The sequence below is a fragment of the Ovis aries genome, chromosome 3 (assembly GCF_016772045.2).
Source record: "Ovis aries strain OAR_USU_Benz2616 breed Rambouillet chromosome 3, ARS-UI_Ramb_v3.0, whole genome shotgun sequence".
Classification (NCBI taxonomy): Eukaryota; Metazoa; Chordata; class Mammalia; order Artiodactyla; family Bovidae; genus Ovis; species Ovis aries.
This window is the reverse complement of record NC_056056.1, coordinates 176,563,822-176,581,087: the sequence shown is the minus strand read 5'-3', so window position 1 is coordinate 176,581,087 and position 17,266 is coordinate 176,563,822. Positions and strand designations below refer to the sequence as shown.

The 17,266-nt window shown below is 41.9% G+C and overlaps 1 protein-coding gene across 8 annotated transcripts in view; it reads left to right on the top strand.

Annotated features, from left to right (window-relative positions):
* Window positions 1-17,266, top strand: part of PRDM4 (PR/SET domain 4) — a 46,907-nt gene that overhangs the window by 10,523 nt on the left and 19,118 nt on the right. For 3 of the 8 annotated variants that reach the window (XM_042247178.1, XM_042247175.1, XM_042247176.1), the window contains 7 exons: window positions 4,051-4,200; window positions 5,138-5,277; window positions 6,198-6,283; window positions 7,219-7,346; window positions 8,062-8,376; window positions 9,500-9,668; window positions 12,480-14,183. In XM_042247178.1, the coding sequence (XP_042103112.1) occupies window positions 4,051-4,200; window positions 5,138-5,277; window positions 6,198-6,283; window positions 7,219-7,346; window positions 8,062-8,376; window positions 9,500-9,668; window positions 12,480-12,792 (1,301 nt within the window). In that variant the 3' untranslated portion in view covers window positions 12,793-14,183. Of the gene's footprint in view, window positions 1-4,050; window positions 4,201-5,137; window positions 5,278-6,197; window positions 6,284-7,218; window positions 7,347-8,061; window positions 8,377-9,499; window positions 9,669-12,479; window positions 14,184-17,266 lie in introns of those variants that run through there. The other 5 variants (XM_004006704.5, XM_042247177.1, XM_060413165.1 and 2 more) reach the window with 3 other exon arrangements.

The following is a 17,266-nucleotide window of genomic DNA, read 5'->3' as shown; positions in this document are numbered from 1 at the left end:
AGGGAAGACTACGCATGTGTTAACACAGACCTGAAGAGCAGACATGTCCAAAGTGGAGAATCAGGAGGAACAGTGTCACCCATGGGAACTGGCAGCTGTAGTCTGAAAGAATCGTGAGTGGTTCAGGATTGCTGAAGCATAACACGGGTGGGGAGGGACTTCCCTGGTGGTCCAGTGGTTGGGACTCTGAGCTTCCACTGCAGGGGGCACAAATTTGATCCCTGTTCTGCTAAGTCGCTTCAGTCGTGTCCGACTCTGTGCAACACCAGAGATGGCAGCCCACCAGGCTCCCCCATCCCTGGGATTCTCCAGGCAAGAACACTGGAGTGGATTGCCATTTCCTTCTCCAATTTCAGGGGGCTAGAATCCTACATGTGGTGCAGTACAACCAAAAAAATACAACCCTCCCCACCTCAGGAAAAAAAACAGGTGGGGAGAGGGCTATGTGATGAGAGAAGTAGGAGCCAGAACACAGAGGGTCTTCAAAGAGCAGACAGGGATTTTGAGGAGGGAGGGTTGGGATAGGGGTTCTGCCGCGGTGTGAAGGTAGCAGGCTTGTTAGTGGCAGAGAGGTAAAGATGGCGATGCCACAGTTTAAATGCAAGGTCATGGTATTCCAGTCTAGAATAGAGAATGATGAAAAAAGTATAAAGTATTAACAGAAAACTCAGTAGATCTTGTTGATTGGGTGAAGTTAGAGGAAAGAAGGTTTAAGGAGAAATTACTGGTTTCTGGCTGGGAAACTAGGTGGATAGTGACCATTCCTTAGGATAATGAATGATGGAGGTGGGGTGGTTTTTTTTGGGGGGGGGCTGCGCTTGGTCTTCCTTGCTTTGTGAGGTCTTTCTCTGGTTGTGGCCAGTGAAGGCTACTCTTGGTTGCAGTGTGTGGGCTACTCACTGTGGCTTCTCTTGTTGTGGAGCACGGGTCCTAGAGCATGGGGCCCATGGACTTAGTTGCTCCGAGGCATGTGGAATCTTCCCGGATCAGGGATCAAACCTGTGTCCCCTGCACTGGTAGGCAGATTCCTATCCTCCAGGCCACCAGGGAAGTCCCTTGTTTTGTTTTTGATGAGTGTAGGTGAGGCCACTGTTAGACATGTTGGTTTCAGTGTCCAGTGATACCTAGAGATGCCAAGTGAGAACTTTAATCTGGAGCTCAGAGATCTATTTGGAAATATTCAGGAATCCTCAGCATTAAGGTGTTAATCATAGCCATGGAAGTGAGGCGAAGTCCTGTCCTAGTTAAGTGTGTGGAATGACAAGGCTAGGTATGCTAAGGTACAGTGGCAGGGAAAGAGCTTCTAAAGTAAGTTGAACAGGATGGTCAGAAAAGTTGGAGGAGGCTTCTGGTGCTACTGAAGCCAAGCAGTGGGGAGACCTTTCGTGTTAACCCTTTAAAGTCTCAAATCTATAATTTTAAAATAATTTAGGATTATAATTAATGTATGGTCATTAATTGAGGAGAAGGTAAGAGGTGGCTTAAGCCAGTCTGTTTATCCTTTTGCGGGAAGGGTGCTACATCTAGCGTCATGTGGGATCCTTGTTCCCTGACCAGGGATCAAACCTGGGCCCCCTGCAGTCAAAACCTGGCGTCTTAACCACTGGACTGCCAGGGAAGTCTCCTGTTGATCCTTTTTCAAGTGGGCAAGTGGAACCTCTTGCTTCTGAGTGTTTTTCAGAAGAAATGTAATTCACATACACATTTTAAAAGTGTACACTTCAGTGGTTTTTAGTATAATGACGAGGTAGTGACAACAATCACTACTATCTAATTCAAAAATTTTTGTTACTTCATAAAGAAACCTTGTTAGCAGTTACTCTCACCCCTGCTCCTCATTCTCAGGTAACCACTAAACTGCTTTACCTATGGATTCGCTTAGTCTAGACATGTCATATAAATGGAATCCTAACGTATATGGCTGTGCCTGGCTTCTTTCCCTTAGCATAATGTTGTGATGGCTTATCCATGTTATAGCATGTATCAGAATAATATTCCATTGTATGGATATACCACATTTTGTTCATCCATTTATTTTTCATGAACATTTTGTTGTTTTTCCTTTTTGACTATTATATGAACAGTCACGTACAAGTTTTTGAGTAAACGTATGTTTTTAATTCTTGGATATATATGGGAATGAAATTCCTCTTTTTGAGGAATCACCAGACTGTTTTCGAAAGTGGCTGCACCATTTTATATTCCCAGCATCAGGGTATGAAGGTTCCAGTTTCTCTACATCTTTGCCAATATTTCTTTTTTTTTCCTAGTAATAATTGAATTTTATTTGTAAAAAAATATATGCATATTTATAGCCATCATCAGTTCAGTTCAGTCGCTCAGTCGTGTCCAACTCCTTGCAACCCCATGATTTGCACCATGCCAGGCCTCCCTGTCCATCACCATCTCCTGGAGTTCAGTCAAACTCACGTCCATCGAGTCGGTGATGCCATCCAGCCATCTCATCCTCTGTCGTCCTCTTCTCCTGCCCCCAATCCCTCCCAGCATCAGAGTCTTTTCCAATGAGTCAACTCTTCGCATGAGGTGGCCAAAGTACTAGAGTTTCAGCTTTAGCATCAGTCCTTCCAAATAACACCCAAGACTGACCTCCTTTAGAATGGACTGGTTGGATCTCCTTGCAGTCCAAGGGACTCTCAGGAGTCTTCTCCAACACCACAGTTCAAAAGCATCAATTCTTCAGCGCTCAGCTTTCTTCACAGTCCAACTCTCACATCCATACATGACCACAGGAAAAACCATAGCCTTGACTAGACGGACCTTTGTTGGCAAAGTAATATCTCTGCTTTTGAATATGCTGTCTAGGTTGGTCATAACCGTCATAGTAGGTATGAAATGGCATCTCATTGTTTTAATTTGCATTTTCATAATAACTAATGATGTTCAGCATCTTACGTGTACTTATTCACCATTGGTATTCTCTTTGAAGGAAGCCTATGACCCTTTTTGCCATATGAAATCTGAATCTCCTTTGTTTGAAGAGTTAACATGGTTTATAATTAGGAGCATCAGAGAATTAAGTCCTCATAGAGTATAGGGGATCTCTAGTCTGATTTTAAAGAATTTTAAATCAAGTAGTACCTGAAGAAGTAATGTATTATTACTACTTTGGCTAAATATGAAAACTTTAACTGATATTTTATGCCATTTAAGTGGTAATTTCTAATAGGTTGTTTAGGGGAATAAAGGCACCTAGAAGACTGTGGTTCTATGTATTATAGCTATTTTGTGAATGAATTTGGAAAATTTGAACAGTCATCGACTAAATAGGGTCATGAATACTACTCCTTATCAAGGAGAAAAGAAAGTAAAAGAGCAAAAGATTTGTGGAGAAGGAGGACACTCCTGAGCTTGTAAACGTGAAGTTACAGTAAGCATAGAACAGTGTATGAAGTCAACATTTTTTTTTTGACAATACAAAAAGAAAGACCATAGGAACAATAAGAAATTAAGAATGTTAAGCAAATACATCTGCAAGAGTATGATCCTACCTGCTGTCCTAAAGAGCAGACTGCATATTGTCTAAAGAACCTGTCATCCAAACAGGGTCAGCCAGTTTGTTAACAGTGAGGCAGGAGCGAGCGGTGGTGTAAGCGTCTCTCGCTCTGTTGTGCTGTGTTGGCAATGCATCACCAATAGCGTTTCAGCTCAGTTTCCTCTTAGAATTTGAGACTCTGAATCTTTTCGACTTCAGAACATCATATTTGAAGGAATTACGTAGCCACTAGATGTAAGAAATAACACACTTGATTCTTGAAGTAATGCAGTGTTATTTTTTTGATCAGTATTTTTCCTATGCACTGAATAGGAAACTTGTCCAGTTGTATTGAAAAAAAATCAAATCTTGCTGAAGAAGGATATGAGTGGGTATACTTGTAAGTGTAATAAAGTGGCCCTTTGATCAGAGCATTTCTCCTAGACCCTTGCTTCATACTGGTTACGTTTTGATAATTCATATTTAAATAAAGCAGGTGGTGATTGATCTCTCTGCTGGAGCTGGCCCCATTTATGTCTCACGTTTGTCATCTGCAGGGTGCACTCTCTGTGACCGAGCCTATCCCTCAGATTGCCCGGATCACGGACCGGTGACTTTTGTTCCTGACACTCCAATAGAGAGCAGAGCCAGGCTTTCTCTCCCAAAGCAGCTTGTTCTCCGCCAGTCAATGGTGGGAGCAGACGTTGGTAAGACCCTGGGAACCATAAAACTTGATCAGAGTCTCTTCTTCCTTTGTAGGGTAGAGTTGTTAAAGTGGATGTGTATAATTTAGAGATTACTTGCTTGATCCAAAAGTCAGTTTATGGCTGAATATTTCTCCTTTTATGGAATACTTGTCCAGTGGTGATAGCACTAAGTCAAGTTGAACACGTTATTGGAAAAGTTCCGCTTTCTTAGGATCAGGATTGAATAGAGGAGAGAATCCTCCTCAAAGGCCGAATCTTTGAAGACTTGGCTTTTATTTTCAGCTGTATCATCCACTGTCAATTATTATGACAAATCACTCCTTGAAACTTAGTTTTCTTTTATAAAACCTGGAAAATTTACCATTTATAACTTTTTATCACCAAAAATACTTTCTATCAGATGTTTATAAATTGCTTAATACTCCCTAGGAAAAGAGAGTAAGAAATATAGACTGCCACAGTATGCTTATCCATACTGGAATGTAACGTGGTACCTGAATCTTTGTGCCATTCTTTGAAAATACGATACTAGACTCATTGTTCTTTCAGGTGTAGCTTAGGCATCAGTCAGTTGAAAGCATTAAACGACTTAGATAATAAAGAGCAGTGCTTTAAGCACAAATGATCTTAGAAGTTTGATTTATTTTGTAGTAATTGCTTTACTTTTTTATAATAGAGTGATGTTGTCTAGTCCTTTTTATGTATCAACTTGGATGGATATGGTTCCTTGTGTATAAACATTGGTTCAGGAATTTGATACTGCTTCTTACTCTGCATATTTCTTCTGAGCCCAGTCTAATCTGTTCATTACTTTTTCCTTATTTATAGAATAGAACCCATAAGACATACCTGCCTTTCAGGAGTGCTGGAATACTTTGCATGAGTTAAGCTACTGTCTTCCCTATCCTATTAGATGTTTAAATCATTGATTGTGTAGTTGGTGTCCTTCCACTGATAGGTGTGTGGACTGGAGAAACCATCCCTGTTCGGACTTGCTTTGGGCCTCTCATTGGCCAGCAAAGTCACTCCATGGAAGTAGCAGAATGGACAGACAAGGCGGTTAATCATATCTGGAAGGTCAGTGTTTTTGAACATTTTCTGTGACTTTTGGATGCTTTTATAGTAATGAAGTAGTTAAAAGTGATGTAAAAGTCAAACTTAGCCAAGATTCATACAGTGCCATTCATCCATCAGTCATTAAATACTACTTTCTGTTCTTGGTAGCCAAATTATAATACATAGCAAAATGTCAGATATTGAATATAGAAGATAAGCTATTTTAGTCTCCATTTTGTTAGTAACCCAGTGACTACTCATTTTTGTTACTTGTGGCAGCTCAGGCTTTGGACTTTGTTTATATGTTGAAAGTCTTATTTTGTAATCAGCTAAAGCATTCCTCAAATATTTAGCTGGGGAAACAATTCTAGACTTGGAAGCTAAGATTATTTCTCTAGTTTTCTAATAAAAGGGGCTGAAAACTTAAGTTTCTGATATGCACACCTGTTCCTATAACATGTTTATATAGAATCTTAGTAGATTGGGGGTGATGCTTGTTGACACTGGATTAAGGTGGAAATGGGTCTTGTGATAGTTGGAGAGGTGAAGTGCCGCTGGCATTGGGGACTTTAGTTGTGTTGTCCAGACGAGAACACAGGAATGCTAGGTTCACTGGAGAAAAAAATAAGAGGTGGTTCTCTGACCTTAATGTCCGTTTGTGTGGTGGGTAATGAAGACAACTACAGTATTTTATGTCTTTTCCAGTCAAGCCAAAATGTGACTAATCAAGAGAACATGATTCTGTATACTGAGCACTAACTGTAGACCTCTAGTGGTCTTTATTGCTGGAAATAGGGTGACTGGTGAAATGACAAACATATGAGAAGACAACCATGTATTTTCACACTGACTAGGAAAGCTGGTACCTACTGCAAAGTAAATGAGATTATTGCTAGAACTTGTCAGTTCATTTGTTGTGTATGTTTGCCTTCTGTTGGCAGATATACCACAATGGTGTCCTAGAATTCTGCATCATTACAACTGACGAAAATGAATGTAATTGGATGATGTTTGTGCGCAAAGCCAGGTGAGATGCAAGAAATAGTTATGATTCGGATATTTTTCAGTAGGAAACTTTGAATAAAAGAGGAATGAATTGAAGAATCCAATGACGGTGATATCTGAACATAGCTTAAAGCCTAAGGCTTTTCATTTTCTTCACCCCAGTAGTTGTTGACTAATGGTGATTATAAATTTAAATATAAGAAATTGTCCCTGTTTTATGAGCAGTTTGTTCAATTTACCAGTGCAGTAAAAAATGATCCAGTTACTACTGAATTTGCCAGTAGGTTCCTTTTCTTTATATTGGCTATTGGTCAACCCCTTGGGCTTCCCAGGTGGTGCTAGTGGTAAAGAACCCACCTGGCAGTACAGGCGACATAAGAAATGCCGGTTTGATCCCTGGATCAGAAAGATCCCCTGGAGGAGGGCATGACAACCCTCTCCAGTATTCTTGCCTGGAGAATCCCCATGGACAGAGGAGCCTGGAGGGCTGCTGTCTGTAGGGTCGCACAGAGTTGGACACAACTGAAGTGACTTAGCATGCACAAACGCAATCAGCCCCTTAGGCTGCTGTGTTAATTCTATTTCTTTGTCTTTGTCATAGTGTTTTAAGGCTTCATTTTACTTACTTTTCTTCTAGCAGTAGACTAGAATGTTTCTGACTATAAAGAGCAATGAGGTGATATACTGAAGTATACTGTTTCTAAACAAGTTAACCCTAACAGGTAGTATAGGTAATTAGAAATGACCCAGAGAAATAGTACATCTAAGTTTTCATATAAGATTTCACTATAGGGATATGATGTGTTTAGTATATATTTCAAAATTAATATGCTTGCTGGGCGTTCCCTTGATGGGGAACTGAGATTCCACAAGCGTTGCAGTGTGGCCCCCCCAAAATTTTTAAATAAATAATAAGATAAAATTAATATGCTTGATTTGTTAAATGTGATAACCTAGGAATCGGGAAGAACAGAATTTGGTGGCTTATCCCCATGATGGAAAAATCTACTTCTGTACCTCCCAAGATATCCCTCCTGAAAATGAACTGCTTTTTTATTACAGTCGGGATTATGCTCAGCAGATTGGTAAGTTTATATATAAGACTTGTTTGTCATGAATCTAACACAGTAAAAATACCAAGGATCAGTAATATAGTTTTGGTAATGCTTTACGTGTAAGCAGAAGCAAATCACATACCTTTGTGTATGTAAAAGCAGAATATTAACCTTACGATTAGAAGTGTTAAGATCTGTGAAGTTCTTCATATGCTGAAGAACCAGGCAGCCATATCAGCCAGGCAGCATGACCTTTGTGTTAGGACTTTGATTTGGGGAATTTGAAGTTCCTGAGTTTCTTTTTGAACCATTAGTTTTAAGTTCATAAAGGACAATGCTGTGAGTTGATTTAACCTTCATAGTCTCTTTCTTTGCACTGTGTCATAATGACAAGTGATGACACTCCATCCCCTTTCTGATGTCTATGTCAGAAGCGTTCCCTGTCCTTTTTCACTGTAGTAAAACTTCTGCCATGCACACACATAAGATTTTGTGTGTAACAAAATCTTCAGTTTTTTGCCTAGGAAGATGCCTTATAGTTTAGTATTTACCAGGTTTTCCCTGTGTGCCTGACACACTATTTGAGATGCTAGGACTAGAGCATTGAACAAGATTTGTTTAATTATACAGGTAGTGGGCAAGCTGGAAATTTTGATAGAAGGGAAAATTAGAAGCAACAACCACTATGTTTTAAAATTTGAGTTTTAAAATTGAAGTAAGTACATTGAGTAATTTTATTTTTAAGGTGTTCCTGAACACCCAGATGTACATCTCTGTAACTGTGGCAAGGAGTGCAGTTCCTATACTGAGTTCAAAGCCCACCTGAGCAGCCACATCCATAACCATCTTCCTAGCCATGGCCACAGCAGCAGCCACGGGCCAAGCCATAGCAAAGAGAGGAAGTGGAAGTGCTCCATGTGCCCCCAGGCTTTTATCTCTCCTTCCAAACTTCACGTCCACTTTATGGGTCATATGGGTATGAAGCCCCACAAGTGCGATTTCTGTAGCAAGGCTTTCAGTGATCCCAGCAACCTGCGGACCCACCTCAAGATACACACAGGTAAGCTGTCCTGGACCATGAAGTGAGATTTTGAAAAATTAGAAATTGCTAAGGGTGTGGCAGCAAGACAAGTCTTGCAAATAGGGTTGAGATCAGATGTTAGAGAATCGGCTGGCTGACAGGAGGACTTCATTGGGTCATGAATTGTGTGGAATAACTGCCTCCTCAGAGAATATTACTAAGTTGCTCCATCTTCCAGGTGGCCTAGTCATAGTTTGATGGTGACTGGGAAAATGCAGTTAATAATCAGGGAGTTCATCTGTGTGTTTGGACCTGAAGGTAATTCTTCAGAAACAGCTAGAGCGTACTATTAGAGGTCACCCCTGTCACTAGCCAGAGCCAGTTTCTGTCCTTTGAATATTGTTTGTTGAACACCACCAGAATTTATTGAATTTCTATTTTCTAAACTCCATGCACACCAAACCCTTTCTCTTAGACGTAAGTTTTTATCATATGCACTATAACAATAATGGGTTTAGTTTGGTTTTCTTAGTTGGGTCATTTTCTCCAAAGCTTTGAAGGTAAAATTCTTCCTTATACTTTTGCATTAAGACTGAGTAGTTCCAGCAGAGTGTGTGTGGCCCACAGACCTTAAGATTAGGAATGGCTTATAAGAAAAGGTTTGCTAACCCCTGACTTAGAGTAACTTTTTTTCTGCATTCTTAAAAAGACTTTATTTCATCCCTGGTTTATGAAGACATGTATTTTATTTAAAAAAGAAAACTAAAATTTAGGTGGTAAAAATATGTTTGCTTATGGACAAGTATTAGAATTCTTGAGTTTTTTCTTTTTTTTAATGATTGAATTAAGTTAGGCACTAGGGTTTTAAGTGATTTTTTTTTTTCCCCAGAACTTGTATCATGTGTTAGCTGTAAACAGTAAAGAGTGTGTATGTAGGTAAGCAGTCATAGGTCAGGTTTGTTAGCTTCACTAGCTTTAGTTGCAGCATATAATTCAGTGGTTCTGAGTGGCTGTAGGTAGACAGTCCTAGAATGTGAGGTTCCAGTTACCAGTCAATTCTGTTTTATTCCCACCTGCCACATACCTGTACAATGTGTCTCTTCATGCTGAGCGTGCTCGTGGCACTCTGATTCACAGTGTGACCATTCGGGTTAATATGCAGGTCAGAAGAACTACAGGTGTACTTTGTGTGACAAGTCTTTCACCCAGAAGGCTCACCTGGAATCCCACATGGTCATCCACACCGGGGAGAAGAACCTCAAGTGTGACTACTGTGACAAGTTGTTCATGCGGAGGCAGGACCTCAAGCAGCACGTGCTCATCCACACGCAGTGAGTGACCTGTAGCTGACCGCTGCTCGGGCAGTGAACGGGGGCTTGTGTGTGCCGGCTCACGTCTGTCTCCCGCCGTGGTGCCTGTAGCTGTCTCCTGTGTTCCACACAGCCTGTGTTCTCTGACGACTCAGACTGTGTTCCGACCACATAGGTCACAAAGCTAAGGTTCTGGTTTATCCTGGAAGAGTTTACGTGCTTGCTTTGTTTTCTCATTTTCACTTATACTCTCTTTATTTCCTTTTTTCTTTTATATTTTTGAAACATAATTTCATTTGATTAATGAATTTTTTAAGTACCTTCTTGAAGTCCAGCAATTTGCTAAGTGGTGAAAACACAAAGATGAGAATGGTCCTTGGATTTAAAAAGCTCAGAGGCCATTAAAAGAAACAGAATAGTAAGTAATTGCCATGCTGTGTTGCAGATGTTAGAGTAAGTGTAGGATCCTGAAAGACTATAGAAGAGGGCTACCTCACCCAGTCTGCGAGTATCCTGAGAAAGCCTCCTGGTAGTTGGAGCTAAGTATTAAGGTATATTAGAGTTATTCAGGGAATAGTCTTCTAGACAGATGAAACGGGGTATGTAGAAACATGAATGTTAAAAGCACTGTGAAATAAGAGTGGTTCTCTATAGTGAGAGCATCCCATGTATGTGAGAGCAATAGAGGGAGGCAGCAACCAAACAATAGCGAGCCTTTTATCCAGTTCAAAATTAAATTTCATTCTGGGAGTAATGGAGAGTCATAGGGGCATTTTTCCTCCCCATGTACCAGGAGCTACTCCGCTTTGTGCGTGTGTGTGCATGTGTGTATTTTCATTATGGCATATGACACATAAATTTTTCTGTCTTAACCCTTTTTAAGTGTGTAGTTCAGTGATGTTAAATGTATTCCCATTCTTGCACAAGCATTTAAGGATTTTAAGGGAAAGAATGTCATGGTGAGATGTCTGTTTTATAGAGACCACTCTGGCAGCAGGACAAGGGGGTGGAAGGAGGAGAAGGCCAAATATTGGACCGCCCGTTAGGAATTTATTGCATGAATCCAGCTGTAATTAATTGTCCAGCTTGTGTCAGTTCCAGTGACACATAGACGAGCAGATTTTGCAGTCCTTCGCTGTCAGCAAGTGTTAGAAGAGGGAGAGCACATTAGCTTGTATTTTATTTAGACATACATCAAACATGGAACCTTTATTCTTATCATGGGTTTTAGATAAATATTTTGTTTTCACATCTGCTCTTTTATCTGATTTGCAATCACAGTGCAACCTGAAACACTAAAATACCAAAGGAGTCTGGATCTGCATTCACGGCTCTCAGAATGACCTTTTAAAACAAAGTTTTCATTAAGTGGGTTCATTATTAGTATGAAATTTTGGAAATTAGATACATTAATTATCAAATTTTATATATAGTTTTACATAGTTGGAACTGAAAGAGCTCGCTGGGGTCATTTAATCTAGCTGCCTATATTAGCTTGAGCTGCCACATCAAAATACCGTAGACTGAGTGGTGGCTTAAACAAAAGAAATTTATATTCTTAAACTTCTGGAATCTGAAAGTTGAGACCAGGGTGCCAGCATGGTTGGGTTCTGATGAGGGCCTTCCTTCTGGCTGCCTTCTTGTTATGTGCTCAGGTGGAGGAGCGAGTGAACAAGCTCTGATCTCTTTCTCTTCTTCTGAGGACATAACCCCGTCATGGGGGTCCCATCCTCATAACCTCATCTAAACCGTAGGTCCCCACCTCCATTATGAGCGGAAGCATCAGCATACCAGCTTAGGTATTCAGCCCCTAACACTGCTCATGATAGTCACTTGGGAAATGTGAGAAACAGTGATTGGTGCCAAGGCCCCACCTCCAGGGATTCTGATTTAGCTGATCAGGGCAGAGCCCTGGCCTTGGTATTTTTAAAAAGCTCGCCAGGTGGGTCTAAGGTTCAGTCAGGGTTGAGTGCCCCATTTTATCTGTTAACATGTTGGATTTTCATTAAGACACAGGATTCAGATGCTCAAAAAAAAAGTTAAAAAATTTGTACTCGGTATGATCCCCAGGTTTCTTGTCAGCTCTAAGATGTCTGGGCCAGGGTTATTACTCCAGCCTTGATGCTGCTGACATCTTGAATTGGATACTTGTAGGGGCTACTGTTAACACTGTAGTTAGATACCATTATGTTGGTCAGTTGGCAAACATTTTCAAATTTGAGTCTTCTGGTTAGTAAGAATGTCGGGCAACAGGAGCTCTGAAATGGCTGTGGATGGACCTGTATATTGATACAACAGCGTTGGAAAACAGCTTAGCATCATCGTGGTAAAATTGAAGGTGTACATATCCTTGGATCCACCTGTGCCTCTCCTGAGTATATGCCCTAGAGGAACAGACCCACATACCAGTGTAGAAATGTTCACATAGCAGTCTTGCCTGTGGTGGTAAAAAACAAAACCACCAGAGTACCCATTAACAACAGAGCCAGTGCCACAACCAAGCTGTGGTGTATTTGTAAGTAGCCTCCTGTAAGTTGCTTCCATGGAAGCAACGTGATAGGGTTTCAAAAAGAAGCAAAAACACAAAAGAGATATATTCAGTACAATCCCGTTTACCTAGAATTCTAAAACAGGCAAAATCAGTCTGTGCTGTTTAAACTGCACACATGTCTTATGACTGTTCTATATGATGCATCTCCTGTAGAGAAGTTTGATTCTAGTTGGGTAGAGTTTCTCAGACAAAGGTCTTGAGGTTGTGCAGAGTAAGTGTGTGCCTCAGTTGTAACCCCAAATCAAATGTTTTATTTTGTTTTTTCCTTGTGTTCCTCTTAGAGAACGCCAGATCAAGTGTCCCAAGTGTGATAAGCTGTTCTTGAGGACAAATCACTTAAAGAAACATCTCAATTCACATGAAGGAAAACGGGATTATGTCTGTGAAAAATGTACAAAGGCTTATCTAACCAAATATCATCTCACCCGACACCTAAAAACCTGCAAAGGGCCCACCTCCAGCTCATCCGCACAGGAGGAGGAGGAGGAAGATGACTCAGAGGAGGAAGAGCTGGCGGACTCCGTGGGGACAGAGGACTGTCGCATCAGCAGTGCTGTGTATTCAGCAGATGACTCTCTCTCTGCACATAAATAAAAGAGAAAGAAGCTGACTATTCCGGATGGAAAATGCAAAAGGGAAAAACATATAACCAGTTATCCACTACAGTGGTTTTTATATAAAATAGTTTGATTCCTTCCAGCCAACAGTCAAAACAGACTAAATGGGAATGGATAAAGCACTTATAGAAGAGTATCCTAATGAAAACACTTTTAAAAGATTGAGAATAGAGCACGTGTCCTCTTTTAAAGTGGTGTATGGGGAGGCAGGTGTCCGCTTTTGAGATCTGTTCTTTATTTACATGATAATCTGGGTGATAACATTTATACCTGAGTCAGAGCTGCCCTCTGCCCAACAAATCAGATTTATTTTAAATTCTTTCATTATTTCGTTCTCCCAACTCATTGATTTGGTAAGCAACCGTTGACTTGGTCCCTGTGTCACAGTCATCCTGATTGTGGTTCTGGTGTTATGTTTTATGCAGACTTGTGACTTAAACTCATCCCAGAATGGATTGGAACGTAACAGTGTAAGCTTGTTACTCTGACTGCAGCTCACAGATTTAAAGCACCGTCTGCCTTCATCTCTCCTGGCCGCTGGGGAGTTTAGGGTAGATCTTGCTTCCCGGAATTTCACAGGTACCTAGAGAGCAGGTGAGGAAGGAGCAGCCAGGCAGCAGGCACTGATGGAGAGAAAAGGAGAGGTGCCCACTGTCCAGAGTGATTGTGTCATGTGCTCTGATGGAAGCTGGGCTGAGAGACCTGATCGCTGTTCCTTAGAGATCTTTGAAGGTTTCGACACGTCTCTGTCTCCAGTGAAGCCTCCAGCACCCGGACAAAGAGTATCTGGAGGTCTAACAAGCCAAGTAATGCCTGCTGCGTTGTCTCCCGATAGCAAGGACATGTGGACCAACTGACGGAGAGGTACCTTGGCCCATGGAAAGAAGGAGAGAATGATCCTTTCTCTCTGGCTTATTCTCTGAAAAGGATCAAGACACCATTAAAATGTTGCCAACTCAGAATGAGAAGACATGTTTGTGCATTTGCAAGGTTAGGCGCTCCCAGTTGTCTGTGGTGAAGGACCTCATCAGTTAAACACTGTGGATTCCAGAGGATTTGGAAAGTGCAGAAGGTCAAATGGTCACCACGTGGATGTATTTTCAGGGTTCCAACTTAATTCACCTACCCATCTGATCTGTCATCTGGTTTTTCTCATGTATAGCCTGCTTTCAGCAAGAAGCAAACACATCCTGAACTTGACGGTTGATGGAACATGCTCTCGTGCTCTAAGGCACAACCTCTGGGCTGGGGTGGAGAGGACTCTGGTGAGAAGGTTTTGCTGCTAATGTATTTATGGAATGAATGTATTTCATTCAAATCTATATTCCTCTAGGAAGGATTAAAATAAAAACTTTTTAAAAAACACAATACCTCTTGTAATCTCATTTTGTGGAAGGAAAGGATTGAAGCTTTTATAGGAAAATGAGGTCCAGCTTGAGTTTTTCTAAGATCAGAAGTTGGAGAAAGTATTTCCTAAGTACCTTAGCTTTGAAATTAAATTTTAGAATGCTTGTGCAGTACAATGCTTAGACAAGTCGTGCTTCCTGCATCTCCAGCTCTTGTCCCTGCCCTCTTCCTTCCTAAGGTAGTGCCTCTTCTTTGCTGCCTCCATGGAGAAGTACAGGTCTGCAGCTGAGGGAGTGGGTGAGGTGGTGTTGGTTAGAGGTGGCTGTCAACATGAGGTCATGAGCCGCTGTTGGGGAGCTCTGGTGGGGCTGAGGCAACGCCACGTTCAGCTTCTCAAGCTGGGAAGGGCATCCTAGCAGCAGCCACTCCTGTCCCCCGGAAGCCACTGGTGCCGGAGCTCCAAGTGCCCTTTCTCTCTTTAACTCTGACTCCTGCTGAGTTAAACTTCATCATCTCCAGATGCTGGTTGGAATGCTTCCCAAGATAGTTAAAAGTGTTAGTTGTTCAGTCATGTCTGACTCTTTGTGACCCCATTGATGGTAGCCTGCTAGGTTCCTCTGTCCATGGACCTCTTCAGGCAAGAATACTGGAGTTGGTATCCATTCCCTCCTCCAGGGGATCTTCTGGAGCCAGGAATTGATCCTGGGTCTCCATTGCAGGTGGATTCTTTACTGTCTGGGCCACCAGAGAAGCCAAAGATAGTTAGGTCAAAGCAAACAAAAACAGGAGAGGATTTCTGAAAAATAGTTTTAAGTGAGAATGAAGATGTTATTTCTTGCTAATGACTGTCTTACCCCCCCCCCCTTTTTTTTTTTTACCTCTTAGACTTAAATGGCACGTTCTAAGTCTTTCTCACAAGATGAAATAAATAGCTGCCCCTTTGACAGGATTTTACTCTGAGCCTTTTCTGCCCGTCACATGTGGCTTCGTCTCTTGCTGCTGTTGGGATCCAGCTGCTGTTGGGTGAATGGTCTCATGCAGAGGCAGGGTATTATAAGGATGGGCCCTGGAGCCTGGCTGATTGTTTTCTCATTTGGGTTTTGCTACATGATGGTCTGGAAGTGTGGTCAGGTTATGTAACCTCCCTATGCCTCTGTTTACTTATCTGTAAGTGGAGACTACTTATAATAGTTTGCATTTCATAGCATTGTTTGATGTTAATTCATGCAAAGGGCTGGCACAGTGTTTACCATACGGTAAACACTGGCTGGTATCCCTTAGTTTTAGATTTACCAGCATAGATCTCTGTCCTTAAAATATGGCTGTTTATAACCCAAGAAGTGCTGGATTTTAGTAAGACAAGTAAAACTGGCATGAATTGAGTTTTCAAGACCAGAGTCTAGAAATTACTGACCTATATACACACTTCCCAGGAAGCACCCTTTTAACTGTGCCTTGAGGAACATAAATGTTGCTAGAGCCATCAGCCTCTTATCAAGTATGTAAATGTATATTACCTGATCACCAAGCTGCATCATAGAGTCCAAACACTCGGAAACATATCTTTAGGAACATAAATGATATCTTTGTGGGCAGAATTGTGTTCCTTCAACGTTTGTGTTTGTTCTAACCCCAGGACCTCAGAATGTGAATATATTTGGAGATGAGGTCTTCAAAAGAGTGATTAAATTAAAATGAGGTCCTCAGGGCACACCTTCATCCAGTGTGACTTGGTCTCCCTATAGAAGAGGAAATTTGCACAGACAGGCGTGGAGGGAAGACTCAGGGAGAAGATCTGTGTCTGCAAGCCGAGGAGAAATGTCTCGGAAGAAACAGCTCTGCTGGCATCTGGACCTCCGACTTCTGGCCTCCATAACTGTGAGAAGAATTTCGCTCGTTTGGGCCCCCCAGTCTTAGTACTTTGTTGTGGCAGCCCTGGCAAAGGAAATACTGCCCAACTGAACACGTCGTCATTAGGAAGACCGCTTATGGAGGAGCAGCTGCCTGGGGAGTAGTTGCAGTTTCACCACAGGTTGACAAGTCACGAGCTACATCGTGGCAGTGGCAGTCTGCAGTGGTGTGTTCTGAAGCGGTAGAATTGTTCCTTAGTTATTCCTTGTTTCTCTTGCATGTACACACTTGGCAGTCTTGCAGCCCCCAGGCCTCTGTAGTCCTCTGACAAGGACAACTTTCTTTTCAAAACCGTCTATTGGCAAACAAAACCAAAATATTAAGTTCTGGCCCAGGTTAAAGGTATTGGAGAACAGGAAAATGACCAGAACTTGGGCCTGTGTCCGGAAACTCAAAAGATTTGCAGAGATGTGGATGCTTCACTAGATCACCTGAGGAAATGAGGACAGTCAGGCGTCAGGGTAGCCCCAGGCTACTAGTGAGCCTCCTGGGCTCGGCAGGTGATCCTGAAGCTGTCCAAGGGAGTCTTCTGTTGGAGACCACGCAAGAGACTGGTGCAGACACCTGCACCTAAGGTGAGCCAGGAGTGGCAAATGTTCCAGGTACGAGAGGTCATAAGATCTTGGGGCAGGAGTGAACAGTGTCATACTAAGAAAAGAACAGTAAGGAAAAGTGGGTGACAGCCTGGATCTGTGGTGTAGTAAAAATAAGACTGAAGCAATACGTTTGAGATAACAAGGCTAAACATTTTAGAATGAGTAGTTTACCAGATCAGTAGCTGGTGTGTGTGTGTGTCCCCCCCCCCCCCACTATTTTTAATTACAATGATAGTGTTCACTTGTGGCAGTTCACATTGTCCTAAATGTGTTCTTAAATAACACCTTTAATTGGCACAGTAGGCTTGTGAGGATCCCTAGTATAAAGGAGGCATAGATGGGGAATTCCCAGGTGATCCGGAGGTCAGCTAGCACTTGTGGCTTCCACTGCTGTTCAGTCCCCGGTGAAGGAACTGAGATCCCACAAGCCAAAGAGCAGCCAAAGTTACATGGCTGGTGAGTGGGGACTGTGCCTAGCCCACCAACCTTTATTGATTCTTTGGTAGTGGCCTGCCTAAAATTGGGATCTCACCATGGCCTGCATGCAGGCTACACATCTTTAAAGGCAGTCACACGAACATCTGCGTTATTCCATTT